The following is a 14,056-nucleotide window of genomic DNA, read 5'->3' on the forward strand; positions in this document are numbered from 1 at the left end:
CTTTCACTTTAGTCTATAACATTTATGGATGTAATTCTAGATTTTCCTGGCTGTAAGAAGCCAGCATCTCCAAAGCTTTGCCACAAAAATATCCTACTATTCTCAAAGCTCAGTAAGATCTTCCCAAACAACCCATATTTCATATATTCGTTCCATTCTTGACATTATTTATTGACTTGTATATACTTCTATAGTTGAGGGATTTTCAAACATTCTGCTAACACTATGGCAGAATGTTTATGTGTGGGATATTCTCCCATGCATAGTACCAGAGACATGAGTAGCATACCAAGAATAAGCTCTGGCTTCAAATACTTCCCAGTGTATTTTATGTAATTTCGCACTATTATAGGATTGGCTTTGGGCCCACTCCAATCTATTTTGAAAAATAAATCACAGATTGTATTATTTTAATTATTATTGGAAACACATTACTTGTTCAAAACCTCTTAACTTATAGCAATATATGTAACATGACATCATTACTGGACTGTTGGAGAACCATTATTTTATACTATTTCCTTATTTTATGTAAATTGTCCAACTTATTACACAATGTTGTTTATAACATTCTCTTATTTTTTAATGTCCATAGAATCAATTTCCCCTTTCACTCCTAACACTGAAAATTTGTGCCATTTTTCCCTTGCTCAGTCTGGCTGGGGGAGGGGTTATCAGTTTTGTAATCTTTTCCAAAAAATGGCTTTTGGTTTAATTGATTTTATCTATTATTTGTCATTTCTCTTTCATTGATTTCTACTCTTATCTTTATTCCTTCTTTCTGCTCATGTTCAGTTCAATTTGTTCTTTTTCTAGTGTCTTAAGGTTGAAACTTAGTTATTTTTAGATCTTTCTTTATTCCAAAGCATTTTAATGCTATAAATTTGCCTCTAATCACCACTTTGCCTGTAACCCACAAATTTTCATATGTTGCATTTTCTTTATTATTTAGTTTAAATAAATTTTCAATTTTCCTTATGAGAAAACTGAACCTACAGTTATTTAGAATGTGCTGTTTAATTATCAAATATTTAGAGATTTCCATATATCTGTCTGTTACTGATTTTTAGTTAAATTCCACTGCGGTAAGAGAACATAATGGGTATGACTGTAATCCTTTTAAATTTATTGAGACTAGCCTCATGGCTTAGTCTCAGTCGATATATGGTCAATCCTGGTGAATGCTCTATGCACACTTGAAAAAAGTATTCCACTATTGTTGGGTAGACTATTTTATAAATGTCAATTAGGTCAAATTGGTCTACAGGGCTATTTCAAGTCATCTATACTCTTACAGGTTTCCTGCCTACTTGTCCTATTTTATTTATTACATAGAGAAAAGTGCTGAAATCCTCAAGTATAATTATGGATTTGCCTATTTCTCCTTTTAATACTATTAGGTTTTGCTTCATTCTATTTTAAAGTTCTGTTCTTAGATATATAAACACATAGAATTGTTACATGCTCTTGATAAATTTTTCATTATGAAATGTGCCTCCTTATTGTAAAACCTACTTTGATATTAATATTGCCACTCCTATTCTTATCAGATTATATTGAGGTATAATTTACACACAACAAAATTCGCCAATTTTAAGTGTACAAATTGATGAGTTTTGAGAAATACATGCAGTTGTAGAATCACCATCACCGTCATGATATAAAACATTTCCATCTCTGCAAAAAGTTCCCTTCTGCCCCTTTGCAGTCCCCTCCCCCAACGCCAGCATCACTGGCACCTGATATGTTTTCTGTTTCTATGGTTTCAACTTTCCCAGAATGTCACATAAATGAGATCAAAATAATAAGTAGAATTTTGGATTGGGCTTCTTTCCCTTCTTCTAATGCATTTGAGGTTCGTGAATGGTATTAGTTTGTTTCTTGTTATTGCTAAGTAGTATTCCATTATATAGATATACCACATTTTGTTTATTCATTTACTAATAGAATAACATTTGCTTTTCCTCCAGTTTGGGGCCATTATGTTAAGCTGCTATAAAATTGGAGTACAAGTTTTTGAATAAAATTGTTTTTATTTCCCTTGTAAACATGGTAAGACTAGTATCTGAGACAATGTTGCCCTTAAGCTGTCTTTCTTTGGTCATCAAGCCTCCAGTTAGTGCTAGAATCAGTCCCAATAGTTATGAAATCATGACTGCATACTGAACACTGTACCAGGTGAAAGAGAGGAATATATAACAAAACCTTGAGATGGACAGGTAAACATATATGGCCTCAGGGCCGAACAGAAGCCACCAGAAGCCAGGGGAAAAAAAATGTCAGGAAAGTTCACAAATATAATTTTGATCTTCATGCTACTGAATTTGAAAAAAAAAAAAAAGGTGAACATAAATAACATTTGAAAGTGTCAACACGTGATGCCATTAACCAAGTCCACATCCCTGTTCAGAAATTCCTGCGTACCAGTCAAATATACACTTGACATTCACTTGACGGACGTTCCAACACTATATTTAAATGGCAGAAATTACTTTTTAAGGGTACAAAGAGGTTTCCTTTACTCAAATGATTACTGTCGAAGGTAATCTGGGACTTGATTAATGGCTTTGTTAATTATTCTACCTGCGGCAGACCTCAGTATCCGTTTAAGACTAAAGTGGCTAGAATTACCTGCCCACCCGGAATCCCAGGTAACTGAGACAAGCGGAGGAGACTGAGGAGCTAAGGACGCACAGGTAACGGTTGCGGCTGGTCGGTAGGATCTGACATTTAAAATCGCCCTGTTCATCTGGGCCTCGGTCGCCTTTGGCAGGCGGGCGTGTCAGCGACAGTGTGGGGGAGAAGGGGCTGGGCTTTGCCAGGCAGCGCGCGACGACGCCCTTGCCTTGGCCTTCACCGAGAAGAACCCGAGAAGCCCACTTGCCCGGCCTGGCCAACGCCCCCGCCGCCCAGGGCGCCCCCCGCAGTCGGCGGACAGGTGTGCCGGGTGCGCTCTCCCAGTGCGTGCGGAGTGCGGAGCCAGCGGCGGAGGGCGGCTGACTGGGTGGGTGTCGGCCTCCCCTCCTCTCCGCCTCCTTTTTCTCCCCTCCCGCTTGCCGGGGATGCTTGCGCGCGGCGCCCCCTCGCCTTTAAGCTCGCGGCCCCGGGGGGCGGTGTGTGTGAGTAGCTGGGAGGGGTCCGCGAGGCGCTCCGGGAGGGCTCGTCCGGGTTTGTCCGCCGCCGTCACCTGACTCGTCGGAGGAACCACAGCTGAGGTGGGGGCGGGGATGGGGACGCAGCTTGGAGCTCTAGAGAGACGCCGCGGCGCTGGCAGAAGAGGCGGCGGCGGGCGTGTACTGGCTTCTGCAGCCAGGGGCGGCGGGCGCCGGGACCGCGGAGCCGAGGAGCGGGGCCCGGCCAGGGCTGGAGACATTGCGCCCGGGGCACCGGGTCTGCACGCGCTCGCACACACCTACCAGCGCGGCTTCCCTCTGCGGCCCGGGTTTTGCTCATCCTGCGGCGGGCGGCGCCGCTCAGGGGCGGGGTAAGTACCCGGGGCCGGACTCGGCACCCTCCCCGCGCCAGGGCCGCGCGGGGATCCACAGAGGATAATCCCAGGGTGCAGAGAAGGGCAGCGGCCGGGTGACAGCTCCGCGTCGCGCTACAGAGCGGGCGGGGGCTGGGCTGTGCTGTCAGCCCGGCTGCGCTCTAAAGCCAGGAAGGGTGAGGCGCCCCGAGACCCCGGCGCCTCCGCAGAGCTCCTGGGCGGCCCCTGCGGCAGGGATTTGGAGACCGGGGAGAAGGGGCCCAGGCGATGGGCCTCGGCGAGGCTTCGGTGGCTGCGGCGAGGAAGGAAGGGGAGGCGAGGGCATAACATGGCGCAACGCTAGGATAATCTCCTTCGCAACTGAGGGAGGACGAGCCCTTTGCTGCAGCAGCGCAAGGAGGAGGGAGGCGGCCAGGGCTTGGGTATCTGATGCATTCCCCGAAGCCTGCGGGCTGCTAGGAGGAAAGTCTGCGGAGGTGGGAGGTGGGCACCGGTGGGTGCAGCGCCCAGGGAATAACCCCGACGCACGTCGTGGCTAGCCCAGCACCGAGGAAAGTGCTGATTGACGGGGGTACCGAGGGGGCGAATCTGACCTTATAGGGAGACCGGGGGAGAACTGGGACTGTGTCACGATGCTGTGACTGGAGCCCACGCTGGGGTTCCGTGACGGCCCTACTCACGGCCAAGACTCCCTGGACCGCATCGCAGGAGCTGGGCTTGGCGCGTTGCTGGCTCCGAGAGGTGGTGCCAGGGTGGGGATGGAGGCGGAGAGAGCCGCCGTGCGGCTGGAGGAGGCAGGGCCTGGGTGCTTGGAGGGTAGGGTCTGCGGATTAAAGCGGGACCGTCTCCCCTTGTTTCCAGCAGAAGAGGAGGCGGTAGACGCGACCAGAGAAGATGTCGGGCCAAACGCTCACGGATCGGATCGCAGCCGCCCAGTACAGCGTGACAGGCTCTGCTGTAGCGAGAGCGGTCTGCAAAGCCACTACTCATGAAGTGATGGGCCCCAAGAAAAAGCACCTGGACTGTAAGCATCTCTTTATATAAGAGGGACATGCGCACGGCAGAGGCGCCCGGGATGCTTATGGTGCGACCTGTGCTCTTGGTCGATAATGCTGCAGCCTCTGATACCCCTAGTCAGGTTGCCCCGAGCTGAAATTCTCCAACTGTTGAGGTGTTCCCTCGGGTTAGCCCTGAAACCTTGTCTTATGAGCCATTTTTTCCTCTTATTGACCTCCAAAGTCTTGGTGGAGGGAAAAAATATAGACATACACACATACGTGTATTTATATAGAGAGAGATTGTACACTCTGAATTAGATGTTTTTCACCTTTTTTTTCCTCCACCCACCCTCCCCTCTCCAATTTAGAGGAAATTAGAGGTTGCACAGTCAAAAAAAAAAAAAGATTGGATTTATAGAAGGTCAAACTTGTCACCCTAGTTCTTTCCTAAATACATTTCAGATAGTTCTAAGTATCATCTTTTTCAGTGTTGCTCCTGAGGTTTTGTTTGTGAGTATGGGTGTGTGTGTGTGTGTGTGTGTGTGTGCGCGCGCGATATGTTACCATACCAAACTGAAATAATTCAAGGTATTGAATGAGGAAATTGGACTTCATAGATATGGCAGTTTCATTTTACACATCCTGGCACACTTTGTCCCATTCTCAGAAAATGCTGGGTGAGATGACTATGCTGTGGTCACAAAATGGATGTACTTCCCCAGCATCTGAAATGGTGCAATTTTAGATTAAAACATTTAATTCATAATATCATTTTCCTAATTGGTTATTTGGTGGAAAAGGCTTTATTCTAGTCTGAAATCTATATATTTCTGAAATACTTTAACGTAAAATCGTTTGTCATTGAAGGATAAACAGAGACACTTAGAAAAGAAAAAGTCTTTCACCTGCTTTGGGTGGTGAGACTCTTCATAAAATCAGGCTATATGAGTATATATTCAGCATTTTCTATTTAGTTTTCTTGACCTGCTTAGGATCTTCTGTTCTATTGTGATGTTTTTGGTAAAGGTCAATGTTGGCATGAGAGACACAGGTAAGACCATAGCCATTTCCTCATCTGGCTTCCTTTGCCCATCTTCTGGGTTTTTCTGGCCTCAGGCCTTTCCCCCACTATCTCCTTTGTGCAGCTGAGAAAATGGCACCAGTGTCAAAATTCACTCTAGCCCTATTATCTGTATAAGCCAAGCTTGATGCAGCTTACAGCTGGACATTGTAAGAGTTGCCCAGCGTTGTGAACCTGTTGTCTTATAGAATTGAATAATTTTGTTTCTAGAAGCTCATCTGAGAGGAAAGTACCATTATGCCTTTCTCAAGGGAATGTTTAACAAAATATATTGATTACAGCATCATATGTGATATATGCAGTACAAGATGAAAGAGGCCACCAGGGCCAGGGCACCTAACAGAGTGGAAATGTTAAATTCATGACCAGCTCATTTTGCTACAGCATGCTGAATCATTTAGCCATTTTTCCATCAGTTTCCCCAACTCTGGAAGGATGACTCATGTCTTAAAGGTGTATATCAGTCTAGAAAACCCTCATAATAAAAATGGTATGGGTTATGAATTTGCTGCATGCTGATCTATAATGAAAATGATAAATCAGTATACTGATATATTTCAGAGAACATTCACATGTTTGAACATTTCATTAACACATCCTTCAGATAAAGACCGACTTCTCCAGATCTAAATATTTAGTCACATTAGTATTTTAGTGGAAAAGTCTTTTGAAAATTTTGAAGGTGGGAGGTTTTTCAATATGATTTTTAAGATGTGGAAAATAGGGGGAAGATTCCATGTTATAAATGAAAGCAGCTGAAATAGGAACTGGTGTTGAATTATTAATAAATGGTCATAAGAGCTGAACATTTATTGAGCAGTTACTATATAGCAGGCACTGAGCTTTATATTATTAATCTTTCACCACTTAATGGGTTCAGGGAGAGTAATTAACTTTCATGGCTTTGTGTGTGTGTGTGTTCGTGTGTGTGTAATGGAATCTGTCTCTGTCACCTAGCTGGAGTGCAGTGGTGTGTTGTCAGCCCACTGCAGCCTCCCAGGTTCAAGCGATTCTTCTGCTTCAGCCTCCTGAGTAGCTGGAACTTACAGGTGCAAACCACCACACCTGGCTAATATTTGTGTATTTTTAAGTGGAGATGGGGTTTCTCCATGTTGGTCAGGCTGGTCTTGAACTCCTTCCCTCAGGTTATCGGCCCACCTTGACCTCCCAAAGTGCTGGGATTACAGGAGTGAGCCACCAATTTACCTGGCCAAAACTTTCATAGCTTTTAACCAGTGCACTTAACTACCATCTGTAGTTTATTTAGTAATATACAGAGAAAAGGAAGCATATTAACCTAAATGGTCTAATCTCCAAAACACCCACATACCCACCTTGCTTGCATAGCTTTCTGTGGAATTGAGCATCAAAATTTGCATACATATTACAGTCTTTATACTATGCGTGAAAAAATTTTAATTCTGTCATGAATTGAATGAAAAAATTTTAATTGTCACATAGAAAAATGACCAAAAACCAAGCACTGAGGAGTATTGGTTAGCGGTTTTTCTTTAATGTTTTACTTTTCCAGTAAGTCATAAAATAGTCTTCTGCTTAAAACCGACTTTTGGGTGGAATTTGAAGAGATAGCTATCACATTACTAATATGTACTATTCTAAGAAAAGATAATATGGAAAACCTGAATATACATGTTATATACATTTTTTTTTTTTTTGAGACGGAGCCTTGCTCTGTCTCCCAGGCTGGAATGCGGCGGTGCAATCTTGGCCCGCTGCAACCTCTGCTTGCCGGGTTCAAGCAATTCTTCTGCCTCAGCCTCTCAAGTAGCTGGGACTACAGGCACATGGCACCATGCCTGGCTAATTTTTTGTATTTTTAGCAGAGACTGGGTTTCACCATATTAGCTAGGATGGTCTTGATCTTCTGACCTCATGATCCACCCGCCTCGGCCTCCCAAAGTGCTGGGATTACAAGTATGAGCCACTGCACCCAGTGTGTTATATGCATTATTAAGAGGACATCTTTGCTCAGAATTCTTTGTGAAGTTCCTTTAAAAAAACAATGAATTACCTCAGTAATTTATTCACAGGTTTTGAGTAAACAGTTATAAAAGTGAATTGTTATTGAAACATGGAAACACATAACTAAGTTTCTCTATAGGTACTGAAGCATTTTCAAGTAGTTGGTGTTTTAGTTTTGAAAATATTAAATACTGGTTGGGAGAAAAAGGGCACAAAATGTAGAGTTTGGGGGTTTGAAACAAAAAGAATTTCAATTCATTATTAGTTTGATTTGTATATAACTTTTTAGTTTGGAGTTTAGATTGGAAGATTATAAAAATAGATTTATGGTTCTGTGATTTTTAAAGTTATTGAATTCATTGGGCTCAAAATCCTTATGAAATATGTATTTAATATTAAGGTACTGGTTTAAATGATAAATTCTTTTCTCTTTAGGTTGATAGGCCAAGAAAATTATTGTTGTTAATTATGGTGACTTATAAAATGATTCTTAAAGATATATGATTTATACACTTTTAAAGAAATGATTTGTTAACATCTAGGGGCAGAGTTACTATGGTGGAAAGGTTGAGATGAAGAAACTATACATTTATCCCCAGATTTTTTTTCTTTTTTCAGTAACAGCACTTTATGATCTAAGTAAGGATTATGTATTTTATGGTACTTTTGGATTATGTAAAACTTTCATTCCATACTCAACTATAATAATGTTGCCCTTTGCACGTGAAAATTAAATACCTAACCAGTATTGGTTTGACATTAACTTTTTCTGGGTCCAGCTATACATCCTTACCTCCTTTCCCTTGTAACTTTTTGTACATATTTGCTAGCATATAAAACATCCAGGGATCAATGAATGTTCACCTTCTTGGTTACAACTGTTTGACACTTCTGTGTTGTTGGTTTGTTTTTTTTCTATTTTGTATTTGATGCTCTAAAAGGATAGCCCAAGTCAAATAATAAAGTAAAAAGATCAGGTTGTAATAGGCACCCAGTATCTACCCAGTATTGTGATTAAACAAAAAAAATAGTTGGTCCAAAGTAACACCTGCAGGGGTAAATTTGGAAAGTTTCGCAGCCCTGCTATATGATTCATTTCAGTTAATACTGCTTATGAATGATTTCTATGTATGCTACATTATTGAAGTATCCTATTTATGATTATCAGAATTCAAACCTAGACATTACTGTTAACATCAAAACAAACCTTATGAAAAGCCAATTTGGTTTTCAGTAATCCTATTTTTTCTGTATTAAACACTTGCAGCTATTTAGTAATGAGCTTATCCCACGTAAAAAGCAAGTGCTTCAGGTTCTGAATCTGATGTTTGAGAGATACTAGAATTTTATTAATGATTCTGTTCTTCCCAAATTACGAAAAACAAAAATATTATGTTTTTTATAAGACTATCTGGTAAAGGTAGTAGGAGATATGGACTGAGTTTTGATTCAAGGCAAATACTGACACATTAACACAAATTCCTGCTGCTTTAATTTTATTCATAAAATATCTGCAAAAAAGTAAGAAATTTTGTGAGTAAAAATAGAATGAAAATTTAAACCTAAAAGTGATTTTGCTTTGCATAAATGTGCTTAGTAAATGTGAAATATATTTTAACTAACAGAAATTCTGTTTGCACACTAATTCAGTAGATACCATATATTTGTATTTGTGATAATTTAATAGGGTGTTCTATAAGTGCTGAAAGATCCAAAAAGTAAGCAAAGCTTACTGAATAAAATTAAGTAGAACAATGTGTAAAAAATTACTGAACATTAGAATAACTTTCAATTTGAGAAGTATACTAACACTGTAAATATATTTTAGTTTGATTCCAGTTGTTCTCATTTAATTATTAATTTCTTTTAAAACACACCCTCTCATTTTTCTGTTATGGGATATAATCTGTTCTTTCCTCTTGATTTCACCAGAAGAGCCAGCCTAAGGGTGAAGAGATGTGGGAGATGCACTTCTGAAAAGCATTCAATATAATTATAATTCATACCATACATGTTTAAGGGGCCCAGTGTGTGTGATTCTGTGACATTCTTGGAAGATGCTCAGTGTCCTAGTAGGGGAGAGAACTTGTGATCAGGGTTGACAAGAGCAGGGGAAGCAGAGTGACCAAGAGTCTTAGGTAATAGGAGGGAGCAGGCTTTAAAAATGACACAAAAATAATTAAACAGACTTTATAGCAGCTTGTCGAACAATAGGGATTTTTTTTCCCCGGATCTTTTTACTTTCTCATTTTCAAAAGAATTTTTTTAAATGGTATAATGTTAAATATATTTGGGTCACTTTAGATTTTTTTTTCATTTTTTGCAATCAGTGTGGTTAGCTGATACTTTCTTAGAATAAAATTGATAACTCAGTTCGATTTTTTAAAACTTGTTTTAGTGATTTAAAATGTTGATATGGAAACATTTCAAAATTATATAGATAGTAGGCAAATTCATATTCTAATTGTAATATCAGCTTATAGCATTTTAGATTAAAATATAAATTTCTTGGTATATTGCCACATTAGTTGTAATGTTTAATGGTAGTTGAAGACTTATTTGTAATTTAATCTGTGCACTTAGTTGCCATGGACCTCTCTCTTAGCTTTTCACTAATAAATATCCTTTAAATACCTTACCTCCTCCCTTCAGTTGGCTGATGTTGAGATACGGTTCGTAAAGGTCAGAAGTGACATATAACCCTATACCCTGAGGTCTGAGGATGCTTTCCTTACAGAGCTGTATTTTAAGTGACTCAACTCCTGAGCCAGCATCTACTGAGAGAACCTTCAAACATATTCATAGTGCATTTAAATACTTTGAAAAATCACATTCCTTGCCATTAAAAATACTTATCCTTAGTTTCATTTATTTTATAATTTTTTCCTCTTTTTAGAAAAATGTATTGTTTATTTATGAAGCAGAATGTTGGCTTATGTTTTTCCTTAGGCATTTATGTAATGTGAGAGTTGCCCTATTTTTTTCTTTCTCACAAAGGGAAGATTGGTTGAATGGCATACCCTTGTGTCAACTGCACAATGACTTATGAGTAAGAAATATGGACTATTCCTTGAAACAACTGAGAAAACACAAACCAGAGAGAATTGTACCCTGAAGCCCACAGTATTTCGGTAGCTGTTTTTCTGCCGTCTTTTCATTTGTCCCAGATGTGTGAGGATCCTCCTCTCCCTTGTGTACAGAAGTCTTCTTTATTATTCATCTTTAAGGAGCATCTAGCATTTTCTAAAGAATTTTTGATGTGCCATTCCTGGCTACTTAGGAGAGAGAGAAGCTAGATCTCTCCCTGCTTGGTGTAGTTTTGCTTTTGGGCTTCACCATTCAACTTTTCTCCTAGGGTTAGCATTTTTATTTTAAATTATAACTGTCCTTTCTACATGAGCCATTCTCTCTGTCATCTGTATCTTTAACATCCCCTTCTGTCTCTCTTACAAGTATTTTCAAGTATCTCCATTTAAAACAAACAAACCACATACAAATCTCTTTCGCCTCTATTATCTCAATAATAGGTTTTCAGCAACCAACCTGTCATTCTTTGCTTTTCTTCCCCCCACAACCAAGCTACTTGAAACAGTGATTAGCTCACCATTCTAAAGAAAACAGATACAACTATACCCCTCTTTAAATATTCTCTCTTTGATTGGCTTAATTCATGCATGAAATCTTAGAGTTGCTATTGGGTGCCAGGCATTGCCTACTCAATTGCCCAAGCCACTAACTTGAAAGTTAACCTTCATTCCTCAAATCCAGTGAGTGATCAATTATTTAAAAACTCTGATCTGGATGTAGTGGCTCATACCTGTAATCCCAACACTCTGGGAGGCCAAGGCAGGAGGATCACTTTAGCCCAGGAGTTTGAGACCAGCCAGGCAACATAAGGAGACCCCATCTCTATAAAAAATAAAATGAATTAGGCCTGATCCTGTGTACCGCTAGACTCAGCTACTTGGAAGGCTGTGGAGGATCACATGAGCCCAGGAAGTTAAGCCTGCAGTGAGCCATGATCTTGCCACTATACTCCAGCCTGAGTGACAGAGCAAGACCCTGTTTAAAACAAAGCAAAACAAAATAAAAAAAACTATCTGAAATCTCTTTCTTTAGTGGTCTTCTGCTTGATTTAGATCAGTAATAAGCCTCATCTGTACAACGAAGATTATAGTACCTACTGTACCTACTTCACTTTTAGTAATGCATGAGATAATGTATGTAAAATACCTAGCCCAGAACTTGACACACAAATATGCAATAACAATCAGTTATTAATACCATTACTAATGCTAAACATTACTAGTACAATTACTGCTTCTACTACCACTATAACAATTCCACATATATCTCCAGTGATTTGGCCCTTCTTCTCCATGTTTGTTTTTGCCCCTCCTTTTAGTTGTATCAGTTTTTACTTTAATTCCAACTTTATCTTTCTGTAGTTTGGAAGATATATATACTATTTCTGTTTTCTTAGTGATTACTCTTAAAAGTTACTATGCATATGTAAAGTCTAAAGTTGATCAATATCTTTTTTCTTCCCAAGAAAAGAAATTTAGAAACTTTAAACTTCAATCACCTACTTCTGTCTTATGTGCTGCTATTACTCAGTTTTTCTAGTTCCACTGTACTTTTAACCCCTAAAGCTGTACATTATTATTTGATGAAGACAGTATTTACTTAGGTATGCCTACCGTGTGAATCACTTCTTTGCTCACCATTCCTTCATTATATATAAGATTTCCTGAAACTATGTCCTTTTCTTAAACTTCATTTTGAAGGATAATGTATATGTATATAAGATTCTAGAATGACAGTTATTTTCACTTTGATGATACTATTTCACTCCTTTGGCTTCTATTATTGCTCTTAGGATAATTTATCTGTCTGCCTTTAGGTAATTCCTTTTTTGGCGGGGGCTGCTTTCAAATCTTCTGTTTGTCTTGTCCTTCAGTAGTGGATGTGTGTCTATATGGCACTTTCTGTTCTTTATCCTATTTGGAATTTGTTGGGTTTTCTTAATCTGAGAATGTATGTGTCTCATCAGTTCTGGAAAATTCTCAGCTTTTAAGTTATCATTGATTATTTTTTATATTCATTCTCTTTCTTTTTCTATCCTTCAAACATGAATTGACATATGCTAGACTTTATTACATCCATATAAATCTAAATATACCTTTTGTAGTTTCTAATGCTTTCTTTTTTGTTCAGCATGATTTATTTTTCAGATATTTTCCAGTTCATTAATTCTCTGTTTATCTGTGTCTTGACTGCTTTTATGCATTCTTAGTTTTTTATTTTTGAATTTTTTAAATTTGCCCATTTTCTGGATAATGTATGTTTCTTGCTAACATTTTGAGTTCCTCTTTTATTTCTTTGCCATTTTGAATAAAACTAATTTTATATTCTGTATCTCATAGATCTATCGCATGAAATTCTGTTTCTGTTGTTTTTGCCTGATGTTCAATAATGAATCCTTATGTATTTTGTATTTTTAGATTTTAGATTCTGAGGTTATGTTGGCTGGGACTTCATTTGTGAGAATCCAAGGGAGCCTGGGGTCACTTGGAAAGAATTTGCTTCAGAGAGGTCCCACAGGTGCTGCCAATTGAGAGCACCTGAAGTTGATTTCTGCTCTTGGAGCTTCCCATTCAGTGCAGGTCCAGATCCATAATCCTTATCTATAATTTGAAAATCCAGAATGCTCAGAAAACCAAAATTATTTTTATAAATCATTTGGTAGCAAAAGGTGACCCTTAATAGTCTTTATACTACCTATCATGAAGAGTCATATGTTAAACTATAAAATAACTGTCATATTATGTGTATGCTGTTCAGATTATAATGAGCTTTTACTTAATACGTGATGTCTGTACCATAATACCTTTGTAGACTCTGAAAACTCATGAGCCCTGAAACATACATGGCCCTAAGGGTCTTGGATATTCGAATGTGTACCTGTAGTATGAATTTGAATCACAAAGTTCATCAGGGAGAAAGCTAAGGACACAAATGCCTCAGAGATTTTTTTTTTTTCCTTATCTGCTCTGAGCCTAGGATGAGGAGGACACATTTTCCCTTGTCTTCTTTTGCTCAAAGGTATTCTTTTTTTGTCTCTGAATTTTACTAAGGGAGTAACCCTTTGAGGATTCTAGCTTTATATGGTGCTGTTGGCTCCAACTAGTCACTTTGCGTAGTCTCAAAAGCCTTGTCCCCTGTTCCTTACAGGGCTGCTAGAATCTAAGACTCTAAGCCACTTAGATTAACACATGACTTCAGGGCAGCCTCCTCTTCAGTATTACTTTACCATGTGGTTTTCTACAATTTCTTTATTTTTTTGGCCTTGAGGATTGCTTTTATTTTCTTGTGAGTTCAGCCAAATGAGTGGAAAGATGCCTGTAATATTTATCCAGGTTATCTGGTGTTTTTCCCTTAATAATCCACCTGTATGCTAGATATGGAACCAGCCTATTTTCATATTCTTTGTTTTTGTCTACACAC

At 39.3% G+C, this 14,056-nt stretch overlaps 1 protein-coding gene across 8 annotated transcripts in view; it reads left to right on the top strand.

The window, feature by feature from the left end:
• The first annotated feature begins 2,679 nt into the window (after nt 1–2,679).
• The window catches only part of SNAP91 (synaptosome associated protein 91), a 162,227-nt gene continuing 150,850 nt past the window's right edge, over nt 2,680–14,056 (top strand). For 3 of the 8 annotated variants that reach the window (XM_064360871.1, XM_064360875.1, XM_064360877.1), the window contains exons 1-2: nt 3,236–3,484; nt 4,352–4,511. In XM_064360871.1, coding sequence (XP_064216941.1) covers nt 4,382–4,511 — 130 coding nt within the window. In that variant the 5' untranslated portion in view covers nt 3,236–3,484; nt 4,352–4,381. Of the gene's footprint in view, nt 2,697–3,235; nt 3,485–3,556; nt 3,910–4,351; nt 4,512–14,056 lie in introns of those variants that run through there. The other 5 variants (XM_064360873.1, XM_064360878.1, XM_064360876.1 and 2 more) reach the window with 5 other exon arrangements.

The sequence above is a fragment of the Aotus nancymaae genome, unplaced genomic scaffold (assembly GCF_030222135.1).
Source record: "Aotus nancymaae isolate 86718 unplaced genomic scaffold, 86718_ANA_hifiasm-v0.15.2.pri h1tg000040l, whole genome shotgun sequence".
NCBI lineage: Eukaryota > Metazoa > Chordata > Mammalia > Primates > Aotidae > Aotus > Aotus nancymaae.